A 17,565-nucleotide genomic window follows, 5' to 3' on the forward strand; every position below is an offset into this window, starting at 1 on the left:
TGAGCAAGAAGTAAAGGAAACGAAAGAAAAATTTGGAATAGGAATTAAAGTCCACTGAGAACAAATAAACATTTTGGGGTTTGCCAATTTTGTTAGAGACAGCAAAGGACCTGGAAGAGCAGCTGAACAGACAGGATATTGTCTTGAAAGGAGGATATAAGATGAACATCAACAAAAGCAAAACGAGGATAATGGAATGTACTGTAATTAAAGTAGATGATGCTGAGGGAATTACATTAGGAAATGGGATACTTAAAGTAAGTAAAAGAGTTTTGTTGTTTGTGGAGCAAAATAACTGATGATGGTCGAAGGATATAATATGTAGACTGGCTATGGCAAGAAAAGCGTTTCTAAAGAAGAGAAATTTTTTAACATCGAGTATAGATTTAAGTGTCGGGAAGTCTTTTCTGAAAGTATTTGTATGAAGTGTAGCCATGTATGGAAGTGAAACATGGACGGTAAATAGTTTAGACAAAAAGAGAATGGCAGCTTTCGAAATGTGGTGCTACAGAAGAGTGCTGAAGATTAGATGGGTAGATGATGTTAACTAATTCAGGAGGTGCTGAATACAACTGGGGAGAAGTGGAATTTGGGGCACAAATTGACTAGAAGAATGGATCGGTTGGACACCTTCTCAGGCACCAAGATATCACAAGTTTAGTACCGAAAGGATGGGTGGAGGTTAAAAATAACAGAGGGAGACCAAGAGATGAGTACACTAAGCAGAATCAAAAGGATGTAGGTGGAAGTAGTTACTCGGAGATTAAGAAACTTGCACAGGGTACAGTAGCATGGAGAGCTGCATCAAACCAGTCTCTGGACTGACGACAACAACAACAAGAACAACAACAGCATTCGTTAAGTAATTCCTGTTTCTTCTTATAAATTCCATATGGCCACTGAATGTCCATTGTTAGTCCAAGTGTATACCTAAACAACTGTTGATAATATGCTTTTGAATTATCTCCTGAATAAATGGACAAAACCTTCGAAGTCTTCCATTGATATATATCGATTTTTGCAGCGCTACCCTGAGTAGCATCTGCGAGCACCAGTCATGTATGATTCAGACTAGTTTGCCATTGTTATTTTTTAGGGAATCTCGGCTTCAGGCTTTCATTAGAAGCATCAAGAATTGAATATATGCTACAAGTTCTAACAATTCCTGTTCTGTAATGTGTCCAGTAGTGATGCTAAGTTACCTTTCCAGAATTTGGGACTGCGTACAGAGCCCTGAGGAAACCCTTTCATGACATATTTGGTAACTGTTGACATAGGGCTTGAAAAAGTCACATATCGGTCTCTTGCTGCAAGGTAACTGCCGTACAATGCAATAGCTCTAAGATGGCTGTAGAACAATTTTCGTACAACTTCAAAAAGTGAGATTTCTTAAAGGAGACTTAACGATTTTAAATTAAATATTGTCTTTGTAATTTCAATTTCAACACTAGCTTTTAATTAATTTAATTCATTTCATAATTCACTTTTATTTCTTTTATGTAATTTTATCAATATTTTGAGTTGATTTTAATGAAAATTTTCCAGGTATTTTAGGTCACAAAAATCTGAGCCTAGTGATTACAAATTCTTCTCCACATTCTCACTAAGGGCAATTGCCCCCATCAGTCCCCCTGTATGGGCGCCCCTAACTTCTAATGTTGGCAGTGTGAAATGCCTTCTTCAGTGAAGGGCAACAACTGCTAAACAATAGCATCCTGTCTCACTGACAGGAACAGTGTGACAAAATGTGACTCTCTGAATTTCATTACAGATGGAATGTTCTAAACTGTAACTGAGAATGGGAGAAGACTTTGTGATGATGTTACCACAGTACATCTGTACTTTGTGTACAGTGATTGTCCCATTGTTCTCTATCACATAAAGGAAAAAAATGTAGATTTGTTAGTTGTCACTGGACAGTTGTCACTGCTCTGCTCCTGTAATAGTTATGTTCATCAGAAGTGTGTGTTTGGAGTAAAGTGTGACAATTTCTCTGCTCTATGCAGGGGCCACGAGTAAGGCTGGAGGCTGATCGAGGCGACAAACAAACAGGTTGTGAAGGGACTGGGGATGCTGCTGGCAGCTGGAGCCGCCGAGGGGCGCCGTCCTGAGGAGGGGGAACCAGTCTTGTCTGCACTGGGAAGAAGTGCGGGACTTGCGGAGGTGGCGAGGTGCCCGCTGCTAGTGCAGGGACATGCGTGGGGACTGGGAAGGCTGTCAGGAGACGCCTCTGGCTGTTGCCACGTGGCCTTGTTGTGGCTTCAGGCCGCCTCCCCTGCCAGCACTGACACCAGGGAGAGCACTGGGTGGGCGCTGTTGCGTTCTGTGGTATTCAGTGGTCGTGCAGTGGTGGCAGCCGGACTGTGTGAGGTAGGGCCAACAGGGCGTCAGGTATTAGGATGGGAGAACCCACTGGACATCGTTGAGGAATGGAAATACCAGCACCTGATATTCAGTTAAGATGAAGCCTACAGTCCTACAAGTCTGTGGAGTAACATAAAGGAAGCATTTTAACTCAAATTATCGTTATTCTTAAAATAGATAAAGTAAGTTATTCCTGCTGTCATTCTTTGTACCCCTATTTATGTAGTGTGTATATCTACTACAGTGACACCAAAACAGTATCTGTAAAGGGAAACATATAATGTGAAGTAAGAAGAAATGTACTTCCTTTACCAATAATTCAACAAAAATCGAAAACTACTCAGTTACTAAAACTTCCAGTTCTTCACAATGTTTGATTACTGAAAACTATTTGGCAGAGAAATGTCTGGAGGCATGTGAATCTACTGTAAATTTCACCATTCTCAGGGTACTACCATAGAAGATATACAGCTAGAATGCATCTTAAATTCAAATCCAAGAGTGAATTTACATCTCTGTCTGCTGGTCAAGTGGTGTAGTAAATTATGTCTGTAGTTGACATGTGACATAATGAGCAATATTCACTTCACATTAGTTCTGATCACCGACTGAATTTACACATGTGTCTGCTGTACAGATGTTTCTATAGATAGTAGGTTTAATTCCCATGTGGAATTGGTAACAATATTTACATCATGTAACACTTTTATCGATAATACCTATATTTGTCTTATCTAACTAGTTTGGCTGTTTCCACTTAAAATGACTTCTGTCCCACCCAGCTCTTTCATGTAATATTTATGTAAATGTTTTGCTCATTATCTATGTCAATTTATGTCAATGTAACTGCTCTATGGACGTAGTTTCAAAAGTAATTCGCTGTAAAAGAATGGAAAAGTTAAAACTTTAAATGTAATACTGGTTCATACATAGAGAAAGTAGGTTTACAATCATGTAAAACTTGGAGGGAAATCCCTCAGCAACGATAGCAGGTTGGCGGTAATAGAAAAGGAGAATCCGGCGGTCATACTTCAAGGCTCCTCTGTGGCAAGAGTTAGTGGTTAGGGGTTAGCAGGCAAAGTGATCACAGCTTGTGAACTGAATGATACAAGAAGAGCAGCAAGATTACACAGTATAGCCTCAGCTGTAAAGTAATTTGGTGTATTGTTCATGGCTTACTTTGGTTTGCTCTTGACTACAGAAATCCAACGCTAAGAAGAAAATTTTCAGAGCTGATAACATGGCAACAGTCATAGATACTGCTGCTTTTTTTGGATAGCAATAGGACGTCGATAACGCCACCACCTCCATCTCAAAGAAACAGCTGAATACTGTATAATTTTAAGTACCAATTATGTTCTTCTTCAGTAATAAGTTGGTGTTCTTTAAGCTTTGTGCTGAACACTCATATTTATCCCCAGTCATTTACCAGGTAAGGGTCCTATCCCAAGTGTTACAATATTTCTTGAGTATTCTATTTACAGTATACTTTCACTACAGTTCATGAACTTTGTTGGATAGTAAAGTGCATAATAATTCAGTGGTCCTTATGCTGGAAATATTCTGTGTAATTCTCATAAAAGGATAGTTAAAGTTTCATTAAGGTGCAGTTGCTATGGAAAGATTTAAAGTACTCAGTTCAAATGTTCTTCTTATTGAAATCTCAGTACAGTAGTACAGTTACCTGCAAAACATGTGTTCACGCATTATAGTTACTCACTAGTATACTTGAAGGGCCAACAAAAGAAGTAATTATTGTGCAGGTTTGGAAATAGCAGCGTTTAGAATTTCATATGTTATATATTTTATTGGGTCTCTAATATTGTGTTGTCACTGAAATGTTCAGCCTACATCTGTGTCTACCAAGAGATTAGTTACTGGGTCCCCATGCTAATAGCAGCGCCAGATTTAAATTTCATGTTACAATAACAGTTCTCAACAAGTACATCTTTCATTCTTATAACTTTTGTGTACTATAGGAATCCACTCAAACTATACTACATCCAAATATTAAACATCTCATTTCAGCATAATAGTGTGTGAGAGTGAATGGTCCTTGAGAATACAAATGATAATCAGTACAAATGACACAGTTACATGAAAACTATTAAAATGGTAAAAACTTCCCCTTGTTCATGTTAATAATACTCAACCATTCGAAATCATTTACCTATGATGATCATTAGCTTCCTACTCCAATGTACTGATAGTAAGTGTTAATGAGAGCAGGTTGCTGCCTAAATGTATTAATATTCCTCTTGTGCAGTTCATGTCAAACCAGCGGTACATTACTTGTTAAACTGCGCTACTGTCTTCTGTCTAATCAACAAAACAGAATTTCTCAGGTAAAGTCCATGTTAATAGTTAAACTGCTTCATGCATAGTACTGGTACTAAACACAACTTTGCCTAATTAAGGGGGCGACCATTTTCTTCTACGTAATTGCAGATTACTTCATTAGTAAAAGAACCTTTGTGTGACTCTCGTTTGTTTTGCTATTGCTTCTTTTCAACAATAATCTTTCGAGAGACTACAAACAATCTGATATCTTTCCATCACACTTGTAAACAAAAATCAAATTTCTTTCATAGGAGTAGCATTATCAGTGAATTTCTAATTTAGTAGTAGCCCAGAGTGTTACACTTGGTGCCATATGACAGGAATTGCTTTGGCTAGCGATGCAACAAAATACACACTGCCGTATGTGCACTAAGCACGAAACAAATGTATTATGAACACTGAATTTACAGTGACACGAAACAATAGCAAACATTACGTGTGTTTAGAAAGTACACTGTAATTCATATTCAGCATTAGATGGATGCAGAAATAGTAGTAGATCAAAGCGAACGGAACAAGACAGTATAGGGCTTACCAAGAAACATGATGGAGTCCGATAGCTGTTACAGAAATGAGTAAAGAGGAGCGCCAGAAAACGACTATTGGCTTACGTGGAATACCAAACGTATGTAAACGATCAGATTCACATGAGGAGGCTGTCACAAATAACACAGGACTCAAAGGATGAAACAAATGAAGAAGTTTATGGGGCAGATAATGATTACGTAAATGAATCAGTTGATATTTTCATTTCCTCGCAAGTAGAGAAAGAATCAATAGAAACACTGGAGACAGAATCAGAGCATGAGGATACGATAGAGCAGGATAGTGAAAACCCATTAAGCATCAAAGACCTATTAGAACTTGTGACAACACAAATTAAAGATCAGGGTATAGCACACATAATCAGCATTAACAATCAAATTAAAACACAAGTAAGTAACCTCAACAATCAAATGAAAACACAGAGTGTAAAGATAAATGATCAGGTCGAAAAAGTAGACGAAAAAGTAGGCGTTTTCAGTATTGCAATCAAGGACATGGAACTTTAAATAAACAACATACATAACAACATGTACACGCAGGTCAGTTATATCAAAGAAAGGTCTGAATTAGAAATCATAAACAAACAAGAAAGAGTAGACTCTTTAATAGTAACAAAAGAGGCTGAAGAGGAAACCGAAATTGTAGACAAATGGACTTTCAAATAAAAATGTGAGCCTCAACTATGTACCCTCACACTCAGATTTGAAATATTAAAATTTTTGGCTGGTTTCGTTGTCTAGGAGTTGTGATACGTAGTTGAAGCATTGCATGCCAAATACTGCCGAGTCTACAGTGTACAATACGAATACACACGTGAATCGAATGGATGAAGGTCCTTATCACTCGGAAATTGCGAATTTTGAACGTAACATAGAAATTTATAAATGAAAGAATGCAAATAAATAAAATCTGCTGGTACTATTTTAATGACTGTAAATGATGAGTAAGAAAACAGAAGTACCTTTAAGAATGCCATTTATTACTAAAAAATACTTATTGCTGTCGATGGTCCAGTAATTAAATAAACTATAAGTTGAGTAACAGGGAAACAATAGATTCCTACTTCACGTAATTAGTTATGAGCAACAACATAACTCGCAAGATATTCAGTTCTTCACGCATACAATGTCTTCACTGCAGAAGCCACGGATATCTCACAAGTGCGTAAGTCGGCACTACGAAATATTTCTGTCTCCCCCGACCAGGCGCAAACTGCTCAACACTCTCCAAGTATTTCCTGTGACCGTCTGTCGCGCCTTCCCATACAGCACCCCTCTTTCCTGTGCGACCCGATGCTCCTCACCCACTTTCATACAGACTCTCCATTGACTTTGGTAGTCGCCTACCATAGTAACGAGTGCTGTGATTGGCTAGACCGCTCCCGCCATGTATCCAAGCCAATTCACACTCACAAATATATTGAAACACATACAAGATACTGGATTTACATTTAAATAACTTGAAATTAAATAAATATCCCTACATCTGGGCCATAAAGACGCTATAACAAACATTATTAAATACACAAACAGATTAAATAAACATACATAAAAGGAAGAGAAACAAAAGTAGGCGAGTAGCCTAATGCCTCTGTGCTTTCTAAAACACAGTAAATATTCGACCAATTTCTTCATGGACATTATATATCGGATAAAAATAAAGACACAGACGAATAAATATATTTATAAGCATGCTGCTATCGTTTTTTCGTGTAACTGTGGAGTGCTTATGGCCTGACATGATCAACAGTAATCAGCCACTTTGACCTCCTGTAACTCATGTACTATTCAAGTTACATGCCTGTAATACATTCCAATTTAGGTTTACACTACCAACTTTCTAAAGACACGTCGATGGACAAAATCGGATAAAACGTTTAGATTTTGGAAATTCGTTGCTGGGTGTTACTTGTATAATTTACAGTCAGATACTAAACTTTAAACTAATAAATATATTGAAAATCTGATTACAATATCAGAATTTTCGTGCAAATAATGGTAATGTACATGTTTCTTTTTTAGGTATCTTGTTTCATCTCGCTATTATTAATGTCTACACGAACTGTGAAATCTTTAACACTCCTGGCATACAATCTGCTTCATCGACACAAAACACAGTCCTCAACACGGTGTCAACATGGAATTCTCAGCCACGTGGTCGTCTTGGACCATTTGCTGGGACTGCTCCTGTTGCTCCGGCTAATGTTCGGCGCCACACAGTTTCTGACGAGGCCCGGCTTGCCGAGGGGTGCGTGCGGCCACCCCAACTCCGAACCTATAATATTTTCAGGGCGTCAGAACTCGCCCGTTATCTCACACATCTCCACTTATTAACAGTCTGGCTTACCAGAATGTTCAGAAGTAGCACCCTTCAGTTCATAAAAATACATATAAAACAAATTAGAAAGAACAGAATTAAATGATTAAAACGGCAGGCCAATAGCATTCACGAAATTTTTGTAGTGGTGTGAGACCAGCATAAATTTCGAAATAAACTAACACGAATTATGAACAAAATGGCATATTAAATAAATGACCAAATGGCATATTAAATAAATGACCGCATTTCAATTATGTGTAAACAGTTTTTTGGATAAAAAAACATTTTTTGCACTTTCCTTATGTGCGATTTTGTAAGAGCTTCTTGTGTCAGTCACACAGCGCTATGGCGTCTGCTTGCAACAATATTTCCGCCGCACTACACACGCTCACACGGATTTTAGCACGAAGTATTGATCAACTCACATCAGTCTTTTGACCAAGTGCCTCGCAGAAATCGTGTCTGATTCTGAATTCCGAGCTCCACCGTTTATCGTGACAAATCTGCCTACAACGAAAACCAAAGGTAGAAACATGTCAAAACCCATTTCCCAAACCCAACCAGGATCCTCTCTAAAGATTCGCTCCATCGGAAAACGATGCTTTAGGAACAAAGTCACAAGGTAAACAGCTGAATCACAGTAAGCTCAAACTACCAAAAGTTCTACTTAATTGACTTTAATAAAGCCTTCCTACCTCCACACATCAAAAAATGTGTGAAGACTAAATTCTTTGTCACACTCTTTATTTAAACCCTCAGCGCCTAAACTTCCCCCTCTTGCACATGTACAGGGCCACAATAAACAAATTACTAATGAATCCCCAAGTAAAATATATAAAATTATCCCTCCAAAATTACTGCCACTAATTACAAATTACAATAGCTTTTCATTTCTCTCCTTTTTCTATATACAGTCTCAACTCCGTCACGTTTCTTAGAACCAAAGGTTCTCCTGAGACAGGGTATTTTAAATGGTATGCATTTGGGTGAGGGTACTCTGCCACAGCAAATGGTCCGTAGTATAACTCGATTAATTTCTTAATCTCCTCATCCACTTCGCTGGAACGCTCTTTGGTGCATACAAGCACTTTGGCCCTCACTTCATACTTCATCGGTTTGTGACGCCTTTTCCTTTCAGTGGCTAACTTTTTCAGGAGCCAATTCAGCTTTTCGCGGCTGGAATTATACCGTTTTTATACCGTTGCCTTGAGTAGGAACTTTGGATTCACCCCCGTCATGACTTCCAAAAGTGAGTACCCCATAGATTACTTTTCTGCTGCTGAGTACGTCCTCAAACGCGCTCATGTACTTCACCCACTTGGAATGACGATTGCTGGCATATCTCCTACATAAACGTCCTACTTCCCGCATATACCGTTCACACAGGTTGCTCGCTGGGTGGTAGACAGATACACAGATATATTGCACACCCTGGTCGTTCATGAACGTGTTCCAATCGTTCGAAGTAAACTGTGATCCGTTGTCAGACCACAGCCATACTGGTTTTACGATATTCTTGAAGAAATCCTTATCCAGTGTGGCGATCAGAATTTTAGTATTCGCTTTCCGTATCGGATATAGTCCGATGAACTTAGAGAACATGTCCACCACAATAAAGATGTACTTCATGCCGTCTCGTCCTGTGTGTAGTGGGCAAAAATTGTGCACAGCCAGTAACTCGCTCACTTTAGTAGGTATAATGCTTTGCATTTCCCCCTGTTGCGTGGTCGTGCAGTACTTGACCCGTCGGCAGCGGTCGCTCTCGGACCCGTCTGGCCAGGTAATTTACGTGGCGCATTCCTCGATGGTTTCGGTGCACTTTTCGGCACCGTAATGTCCGTGGCTTAAATCGATGTAGTCTATTAACTGTTCCACATACCTACTAGGAAAACAGTCTCCATTTGTCTGTCTCTTCATCTTTCGCCAGAATAACACTCCCTTTTGTATCTTAAAATATTTGGGTACTTTCTCGTATCCGATGATGTCGAAATTCACCTTAATGTGTTTCAGTTCAGGATCGTCGTTTCGTGCTCGCCGAATATCTTTGCACATCACACGAATTTCTTTCTCCCCCTCTACCCCCTCCGTAGCTTAAATTCATTCAGCTCCTCCCTTCCATCGTCTTTCGCCCCCACTGGTAATCTGGGCAGAGTATCGGCAACACAATTTTCTGTACCCTTGATGTAGCGGATTTCGTATTCGATTTGCTGCATGAACATTGCCCAACGCGTTAAGCGGTAGTTCAGTATCCTGCAGTCCTGCAGGTAACTCACCGCCTTATAGTCCGACAACACTGTCACTTTCCTGCCCTGTAAATACATGCAGAACTTCTTAAATCCGTATACGATCGCGAGCATCTCCTTCTCCAATGTGCTGTATCCCTGTTCATACTTATTTGCTATGCAGTTGGAAAATGCCACACTAAAGTGTTCAATTTTTCCATCGACTAGCTTTTCCTGAAATAGCTCACAAGCTATTCTATAGTCCGAACTGTCCGACTTTAACCAGAAAGGGAGATTCATATCCTTGTAGTACAACAGCTTACTGTTGCACAATTTATCCTTTATACCATGGAATTCCGTTTCACATTCTTCGGTCCACCTCCAAGTTGCATTTTTCTTCAACAATTTGCCTAAATTCGGAATATTCATTCCTCCCTCCCCCAAGAATTTTCTGTAGAAACCGCAAAAGCCCAAGAATGACTTAAGTTGTTTCCTACTTTTGGGTCTAATACATTCGGCAATGGACCTTAATTTTTCGGATCTAGGTAAAATTCCTTCCGAAGTAAGGATATGCCACAGGAATTGAATTTCTGCTCAAACAAACTCACATTTTGTGAGCTTTAAAGTCATTCCAACTCGTCTCAGAGCCATGAGTATCTCCTCCAAAACCTGACAATGCTCATTCCACGTTTCTGTAGCGATCAATATATCATCAACGTATATCACGAGTTTGCTCATTAGACTCTACCCCAGGATATGACTCAACGCTCTGACAAAAACTGCCACAGAAATTGTAAGTCCGAATGGTACTACGCTAAACCGGTAGCTTCGCCCTTCAAGAAGGAAAGAAGTGTACAGTCTGTTTTCCTCTGCCAACGGGATCTGCCAAAATGCCGAGGTCAGATCAACACTGGACATTAAATTGATATTATTAAAATTCTGGAGCAGTTCCTCCGTATTGTCAGGCTGGTCTAATTCCCTTAAAATTACTTTATTTATTTTTCTCGCATTTAATACAATTGCGTTTTTTAACAATAGCAATAGGATTGCAGTAATCGCTCCTACATTGTACGACTATACCCCAATCCAACATTTGTTTTAAACGAACTCTGATGACATCCCAATCAGCTAAAGGTATTACATACGGTTTGCACTTTATTGGTTCGTGATGTTTCACTTTTATGGACTACTCGAAATCGCTAACTTTATCAGGTCTATCTGAGAATACATCCTCGGAGCGGTACATCAACCCACACAACTCTCTTTTCCCTTTCTGGTATACCCTTGACTGCATCAATCACTTCCTTAATTCTGTTAAGCATGTAGACTTCCCCCCTCCAGCCCTCAGTAACTATGGTATGAGCAATCTAATTTTCAGCTGTTAAAAGTCTTTTAAATCTTACTTGCCTTTTTTCATTCTAAAATTCAAAATCTAGGAATTTCCCTACAAAATTAAGGGAAGTATTTTATTCGCTCAGGAAGTCAGTTCCTAAAATTACATCCTTTAGTAGACCACTTTCTACAAAACATTCTATCTCGAATTTATTTTGTCCACATTTAAATTCTAAAAGTATTTGTTGTCTTGTTGGCTTAGTCATACCAAAAACTGCCGTTTCAGTCTGAACGCTAGTGACTAGGAAGATTACTAGTTTTCTGTTTTTGATCATGTTCATAAAACTTTCCGACACCCCTGACACATTACTACCTGAATCTAGAAGTGCATCTACCATTTCTTTGGTAACGTAAATTTCAATAATTGGCTGTACATCTGCCATTTCCTTGAGTACTAAATATTTCTACCTTAATAAATCATTTTCTACGTCTAGTCCCTTCTCTTCCAATTCTAGCGTACACACATCCTGTTCTATCCATTTCTCAATCTCATGTTCATCCCAAAATAATTCATTAAATATTTCCTTCATCCCAAATTCATCCCTTCCCTTTTCTAAACCTCTAGCAATTTTAAACTTCTCTCGTTCCCACATATGCGGCAGTAGCGACTGTAACGTTCTACTGTATCAACACCAATCAGTCACATTAAAATCACACTCCTCTTTCGAATACCAATTCATATGAACATTGTTACACAAACTACCCCCATCCACACTATTTACTTCAGCCCTCACTAAATTTTCAAGTAGTTCTTCCACACCTTTCGCCGATTCACCACCCACACCATGCACAACTTTTCTGTTTTTCCCCTCCAAAATACTGATACTTGCACATTCAACAAAATTACACATCATTTCATTGTTAAACACTTTATCTCCCTGAAACAGTACATCGATGCCTAAGGCATCATTACTATAAATATTCATCTCAGCAACCTTATCTGCTGATACACCATTTAAATCACTACAAAAATTCACATCAGAGACCTTACTTTCCTCTGTCAACAAATTACGTGATCGTACACAACTTTATCCTCCGCCTCTACGTTACACAAATTGCTGCCACCATCAGAAACCTTACTTTCCTCTGTCAACAAATTACGTGAATCGTACACAACTTTATCCTCCGCCTCTACATCACACAAATTGCTGCTACCTTGTACAATTTTGGGACTTCCAGATGTAACCTCCCCCTCACTTATCTACCTGAATGACAGTGAAAAATTAAACCGCATGTACCTAATGGAAATTTGGGAAAAGCAATCGTCACCGAAGTTAATTTGTCGGTAACGAGGGAGGCCAGGATTACATCTAAATGAAAGGAAAAATGCAAATGAAATTGGTGGAAATTAGTTTTGAAAAAGAGTAAAGTTAATAAAGAAAGTAAATGTGCGGTCGTTAAGTTAACAATTAACTGGCGTTAATTACATATTTGAGATTTGGGGAAAATTACAGTCGCCAGTCCTATGGACAGCTATTATAATAACTGACAAAGAAAGGTTAATGCACATATAGTTAGCACTAAAAGCGTGGAAACTGAAGGTTGCCACGTGTTGTGTGGAAACTGAATGTTTGTCAGAAGTAATAAATTTTTCTACACTCTGACTTAATTTAGCAAAAGAATTAATAAAACTGGAAAATTAAAAGTTAATTTAGTGACTGAAATTAATAGTGAACTTTGTTTCTCTAGCAGTACGAAATTAAATTAAATAAGGTTAGTCTTGGGCTACTTCAACAACCATCTCAAAGGCAACTTGAATCTACGTAACTTATAAATAAGAGATTTAACTTTGAACTTGAATTAAATGATTTTGAACAATTAACAATAGTAAAATTTAGTACATACCAAGCTGAGCTGCAGTCACAGGTAAGCTAAAATATGGTAACAAAACTCCCACTCTTATTTTGTGCTTGTGTAATCTAAGTATAGTTCTGTTTCGTTATTGTAGCCATCTATGCATACTTTAACTGAACTTTGATATTAAAGCAATGAAATGGAATGATGTTACTTTAATGCTGGCGTTTGAATTTCAACGACACTCGGGTTCATTACGGAAAAGGAAGGGATCCTGCTTGGTAGTGCAATTGGGACAATGAGCAACAAAGGTTCATGCTAAATTTCTGTTTTTTTGCGATGCAAATGGAACAGTTTGAAAAGCTGAGGTTTTCCATACAGTTCTTAAGCTTTACGTGCTTTCAGTCTTCCTTGTTGGTTGATTGAAGGTTTGAAGCCGTCGTGGAGGTGGCGACAGTCACTCATTGTCGGCCGTCGCTGTTGCAGAAGCTGGATGTTGGCGCGCCTTCTTCTCGACACGGTCACCAGGCGAAACGGGCTCTTGATGTGCGCCAGATAATGCTTCCCGTCCCCGACACCGTGTCAGAAACTATCATAGCAAGTCGAGCGCAATTACATGCTGCCAAACCCCGAAAGCGCGGCAACTCGCGTGAGCGTCACACAACACACCTGCTCCACCGCCTTCTCCAGCCAGACTCCGCTCTGCCCGCGCTCCACGTATATAAAGACACAGAAATGTCATATCTTCAAGTAACAAAATAAGGAAAAAATGTATAGTACAATAGATGGAAACAGGAGGACATGCACTTCCGGCGTTACACAGACTTGCTACATTCCGCTGTGATCGGGCAAAAATCACACTGTAATTTCTACACACTTTTCATGCTGATTAACCCCCTATCCTGCTTTACATACATTCTGACACTCATACTCTGACAATCGCGGACTTTCAATACAAATGTGACCCTCACCTACATTCCTCAGACTCAGCGTTGAAATATTAAAAGTTTTGGCTGGTTTGCTTATCTTGGGGCTAGGATACCTAGTTGCCACATTACATGCCAAATACTGCAGAGTCAACAGTATACAATACGAATAAACACATAAATCGAATGGTTGAAGGTTCCTATCACTCGGCAATTGCGAATTTTGAATGTAACATAGAAATTTAATAAACGAAAGAGTGCAAATAAATAAAACCTGTGGGTACTATTTTAATGACTGTAAATGATGAGGATAGCAGAAGTACCTATAAGAATGCCATTTATTACTACAAAACACTTATTGCTGTCGATGGTCCAGCAATTAAATAAACTATAAGTTGAGTAACAGGGAAACAATAGATTCCTACTTCACGTAATTAGTTATGAGCAACAACATAACTCGCAAGATATTCACTTCTACACGTATACAATGTCTTCACCGCAGAAGCCACGGATGTCTCACAAGTGCATAATTCGGCACTACGAAGTATTTCTTTCTCCCCCTACCAGGCGCAAACTGCTCAATACTCTCCAAGTATTTCCTGTGACCGTCTGTCACACCTTCCCATACAGCACCCCCCTGTCCTGTGCGACCCGATGCTCCTCCCCACTTTCATACAGTCTCTCCATTCACTTTGATAGTCGCCTACCGTAGTAACGAGTGCTGTGATTGGCTAGAGGTCTCCCGCCATGTATCCAAGCCAACGCACACTCACAAACATATTGAAAAACATACAAAATACTGGATTTACATTGAAATAACTTGAAATTAAATAAATATCCCTACATCTGTGCTTTCTAAAACACAGTAAATTTGTTTACCAATTTCTTCATGACTAGTATATATCCGATAAAAATAAAGACATAGACGAATAAATATATTTATAAGCATGCTGCTATCGTTTTTTCGTGTAACTGTGGAGTTCTTATGGCCCGACATGATCAATAGTAATCGGCCACTTTGCCCTCCAATAACTCATGTACTATTCAAGTTACATGCCTGTAATACATTCCAATTTAGGTTTACACTACCAGCTTTCTAAAGACACGTTGTGACCTCCCCACAAAATAAAATAATGTGAATAGTACTCTCATTTAGCGTAACTACCCAACAGTAAAAATATAATACAATGTGACAAACCTATAACCTTTCAATAATTGATAGTCAATTTAACCTGGTAAATTTTGGACGTCAGCAATGCTGCGTCATGGCCCTGATACAACATTCTGAATAAACTGAAATATCTTACCTTAATTTGACCGCCGGATAACGCGTATATAGCTGCTGCTATAAGAAATTTTCCTGGCGCAGCTAAGTGCAATGCTGGCCGATAGATTTGTCTTATAAAAAAGGAAAGAACTGACTTTTCTTTTCAATAATCGGGATTGCCAAGGATTGAAGAAATTAGTGAATTCTTTAAATTGAGATAAATGTCAAAAGTTACTTTTTATGAGAAAGATTATTATTAACAGATTTTTTTAAAAACATTTGCATGGGACTTGATATAACAATACTACATATGCGCGAGGCTGCTTTTACATTATCCTATAACGCTCAGGCTCCGCCATCGCTGCACACGACCGGCCCAGCCAACACGATACACCAGACCACACTGTTCACTAGCAACAACATACTGCTACTGCTACGCAGTTCTTACTGCAGTCAATACTGCTCTTTGGTCTCAGATTCTCTTCTAGCTTAGATATCGCAGGCAGCGCGTGAGCAATACATCGAAATTACATCAGCTCGAGTGCGCTAGCAACAAATTCTTTAATTACGGATCTCTTACATAACCCTCCACTGGGGGGCAAAAATTTGGCAGCGATGGTGAGTCAATTGGACTTGCCATGAGCAACAAATTTTTCTATAATCTATTTAGTTTACTAAGGCTACAATCACAGAGTATATACATCATTGATAAGTGCAGAACATATTAAGAAATTAAATAGAGTGCACATGCATTGAGTACAAACATATTCAGAAATGACAAAGTATATACGCAATGAGAACAAAATATATTAACAAAACAGAGTGCACACGCGCTGAGTACAAAACATATTCAGAAATGACGAAGTATATACACAATGAGTACAAAATAAATTAACAAAATAGAGTGCACACGCACGTTAAAAGTTTTTATAATTTTACAAGAATTTAAATGCACTGTATAAGCCTTTACTATTTTACAGGAACTAGAGAAGGAATGGGAAGGATTGCATCATGGTTGTAGCACAGTAGGTTGCAAGTAGCTGCACTGAAAGTCTGTATCTTTCTACAGAAGCACAACACCAAATGAGACAATCTGAAGTTCTCTTCCCTGAAGTATTTATCAGTGTAGCCAAGACACTGAAATGTTGTATTAATATTCAATGTTATCATTTTGGTAGTACATTAGGTACACCAAACAGTGGGACCATAATAACATCTCCATCGTTCAAGGTTGTGGACAGCTTGATATGTCAACACCATATTCTTGTAGAATCCATACAAAAACCAATAGAGTGCTCCATGATCATGAGGATGGACAGCATAAACGGATATTGCAGTAATTAGGTCAGAAGGTGAAGGACACATTAAGTCTTATGCTAGTCACCATAGAATTACACTAGCGTAACAACCGATTTGAATAATTATTGGCATTCATTGGCTATTTACACAGCATTTAAGTAGTATGTATGGAGTATTACAGAACATTATTTATAAGTCATCTCAATACCATAATTATTGGCACTCATTGGCCAGTTACAAAGCATTTTTCTGCATTATTCAGAAGTCATCATTCAAAGCAAGACTTAATTAATGGCATAGCATTTATGAATAAGTCATCATATTACATTTATCAGTGGCATTCATAAGACAATTCATGACAGTAATTATTGACATTCATTGGCTAGTTACAAAGAATTCATATGGTTACTGGTGTTTATATACGATATCATGTAAGTGACATAAGACATATTTAAAATGTAAGACATTGGAACTATTACTCGAGGTCGGTAGTCCAATAATACAGAGACATAATGGAATCAATAGACAGAAAAATTTGAATTTTATTAAAGACTAAAAATATATCTTAAACTGGTAGCATTATTTAGTTGTATACTGGTAAAAGTTGGGACTTGTAATTTTTTTTTGCTAGCAGTGCATTGTACTGGGATCGATAATTAATTGCTGGGGCATGAAAATATTTGCTTTTGACTTATTGCTGGAAATAAGGATTATTAACGTCATTCGTCATGAGTCAGCTGTAGCAAGGTTCTGAACAAGTAGAGTATATGTGATCACATTCATAAATGATAGACACAACTGGGTAAAAAAAATGCAAGTACTAGAACAGGTTTAATAACTAACTACTTATAGCATATGTCACGAAAAGCTTCTCCTGGGAAAAATACAAAAAGGATTATTGAGCTGAAAGAAGAAATGCATATTATGCTGAAAAATAGTGAACTTTGAATTAATAGGTAATGAAACGTGTACTTAATATGTATGTACTCTAGCTGTCTTTTTCAAAACATTCAGCCATTATACTATGCGACATAAGACATACTGTCAAAGGGAACTGCAACAAATACTTGAATAAATACATAGCATTTCTTAACTA

The 17,565-nt window shown here is 38.3% G+C and overlaps 1 protein-coding gene and 1 long non-coding RNA gene across 2 annotated transcripts in view; one reads left to right on the forward strand and one right to left on the reverse strand.

Moving 5' to 3' along the window:
- LOC126267936 (ankyrin-3-like) overlaps positions 1–2,651 on the forward strand; it is a 227,418-nt gene extending 224,767 nt beyond the window's left edge. Inside the window, exon 8 of the mRNA XM_049973247.1 lies at positions 2,007–2,651. Coding sequence (XP_049829204.1) covers positions 2,007–2,019 — 13 coding nt within the window. The 3' untranslated portion in view covers positions 2,020–2,651. The remainder of the gene's footprint in view (positions 1–2,006) is intronic.
- Positions 2,652–2,887: 236 nt separating this feature from the next.
- Positions 2,888–14,566, reverse strand: LOC126268179 (uncharacterized). The gene is made up of 2 exons (XR_007549109.1): positions 14,522–14,566; positions 2,888–6,506 (listed from the first exon to the last, which is right to left on the reverse strand). It is a non-coding gene; the product is annotated as an uncharacterized LOC126268179 (long non-coding RNA).
- Between the last annotated feature and the right edge of the window lie 2,999 nt (positions 14,567–17,565).

Source organism: Schistocerca gregaria, chromosome 4 (assembly GCF_023897955.1).
Source record: "Schistocerca gregaria isolate iqSchGreg1 chromosome 4, iqSchGreg1.2, whole genome shotgun sequence".
Classification (NCBI taxonomy): Eukaryota; Metazoa; Arthropoda; class Insecta; order Orthoptera; family Acrididae; genus Schistocerca; species Schistocerca gregaria.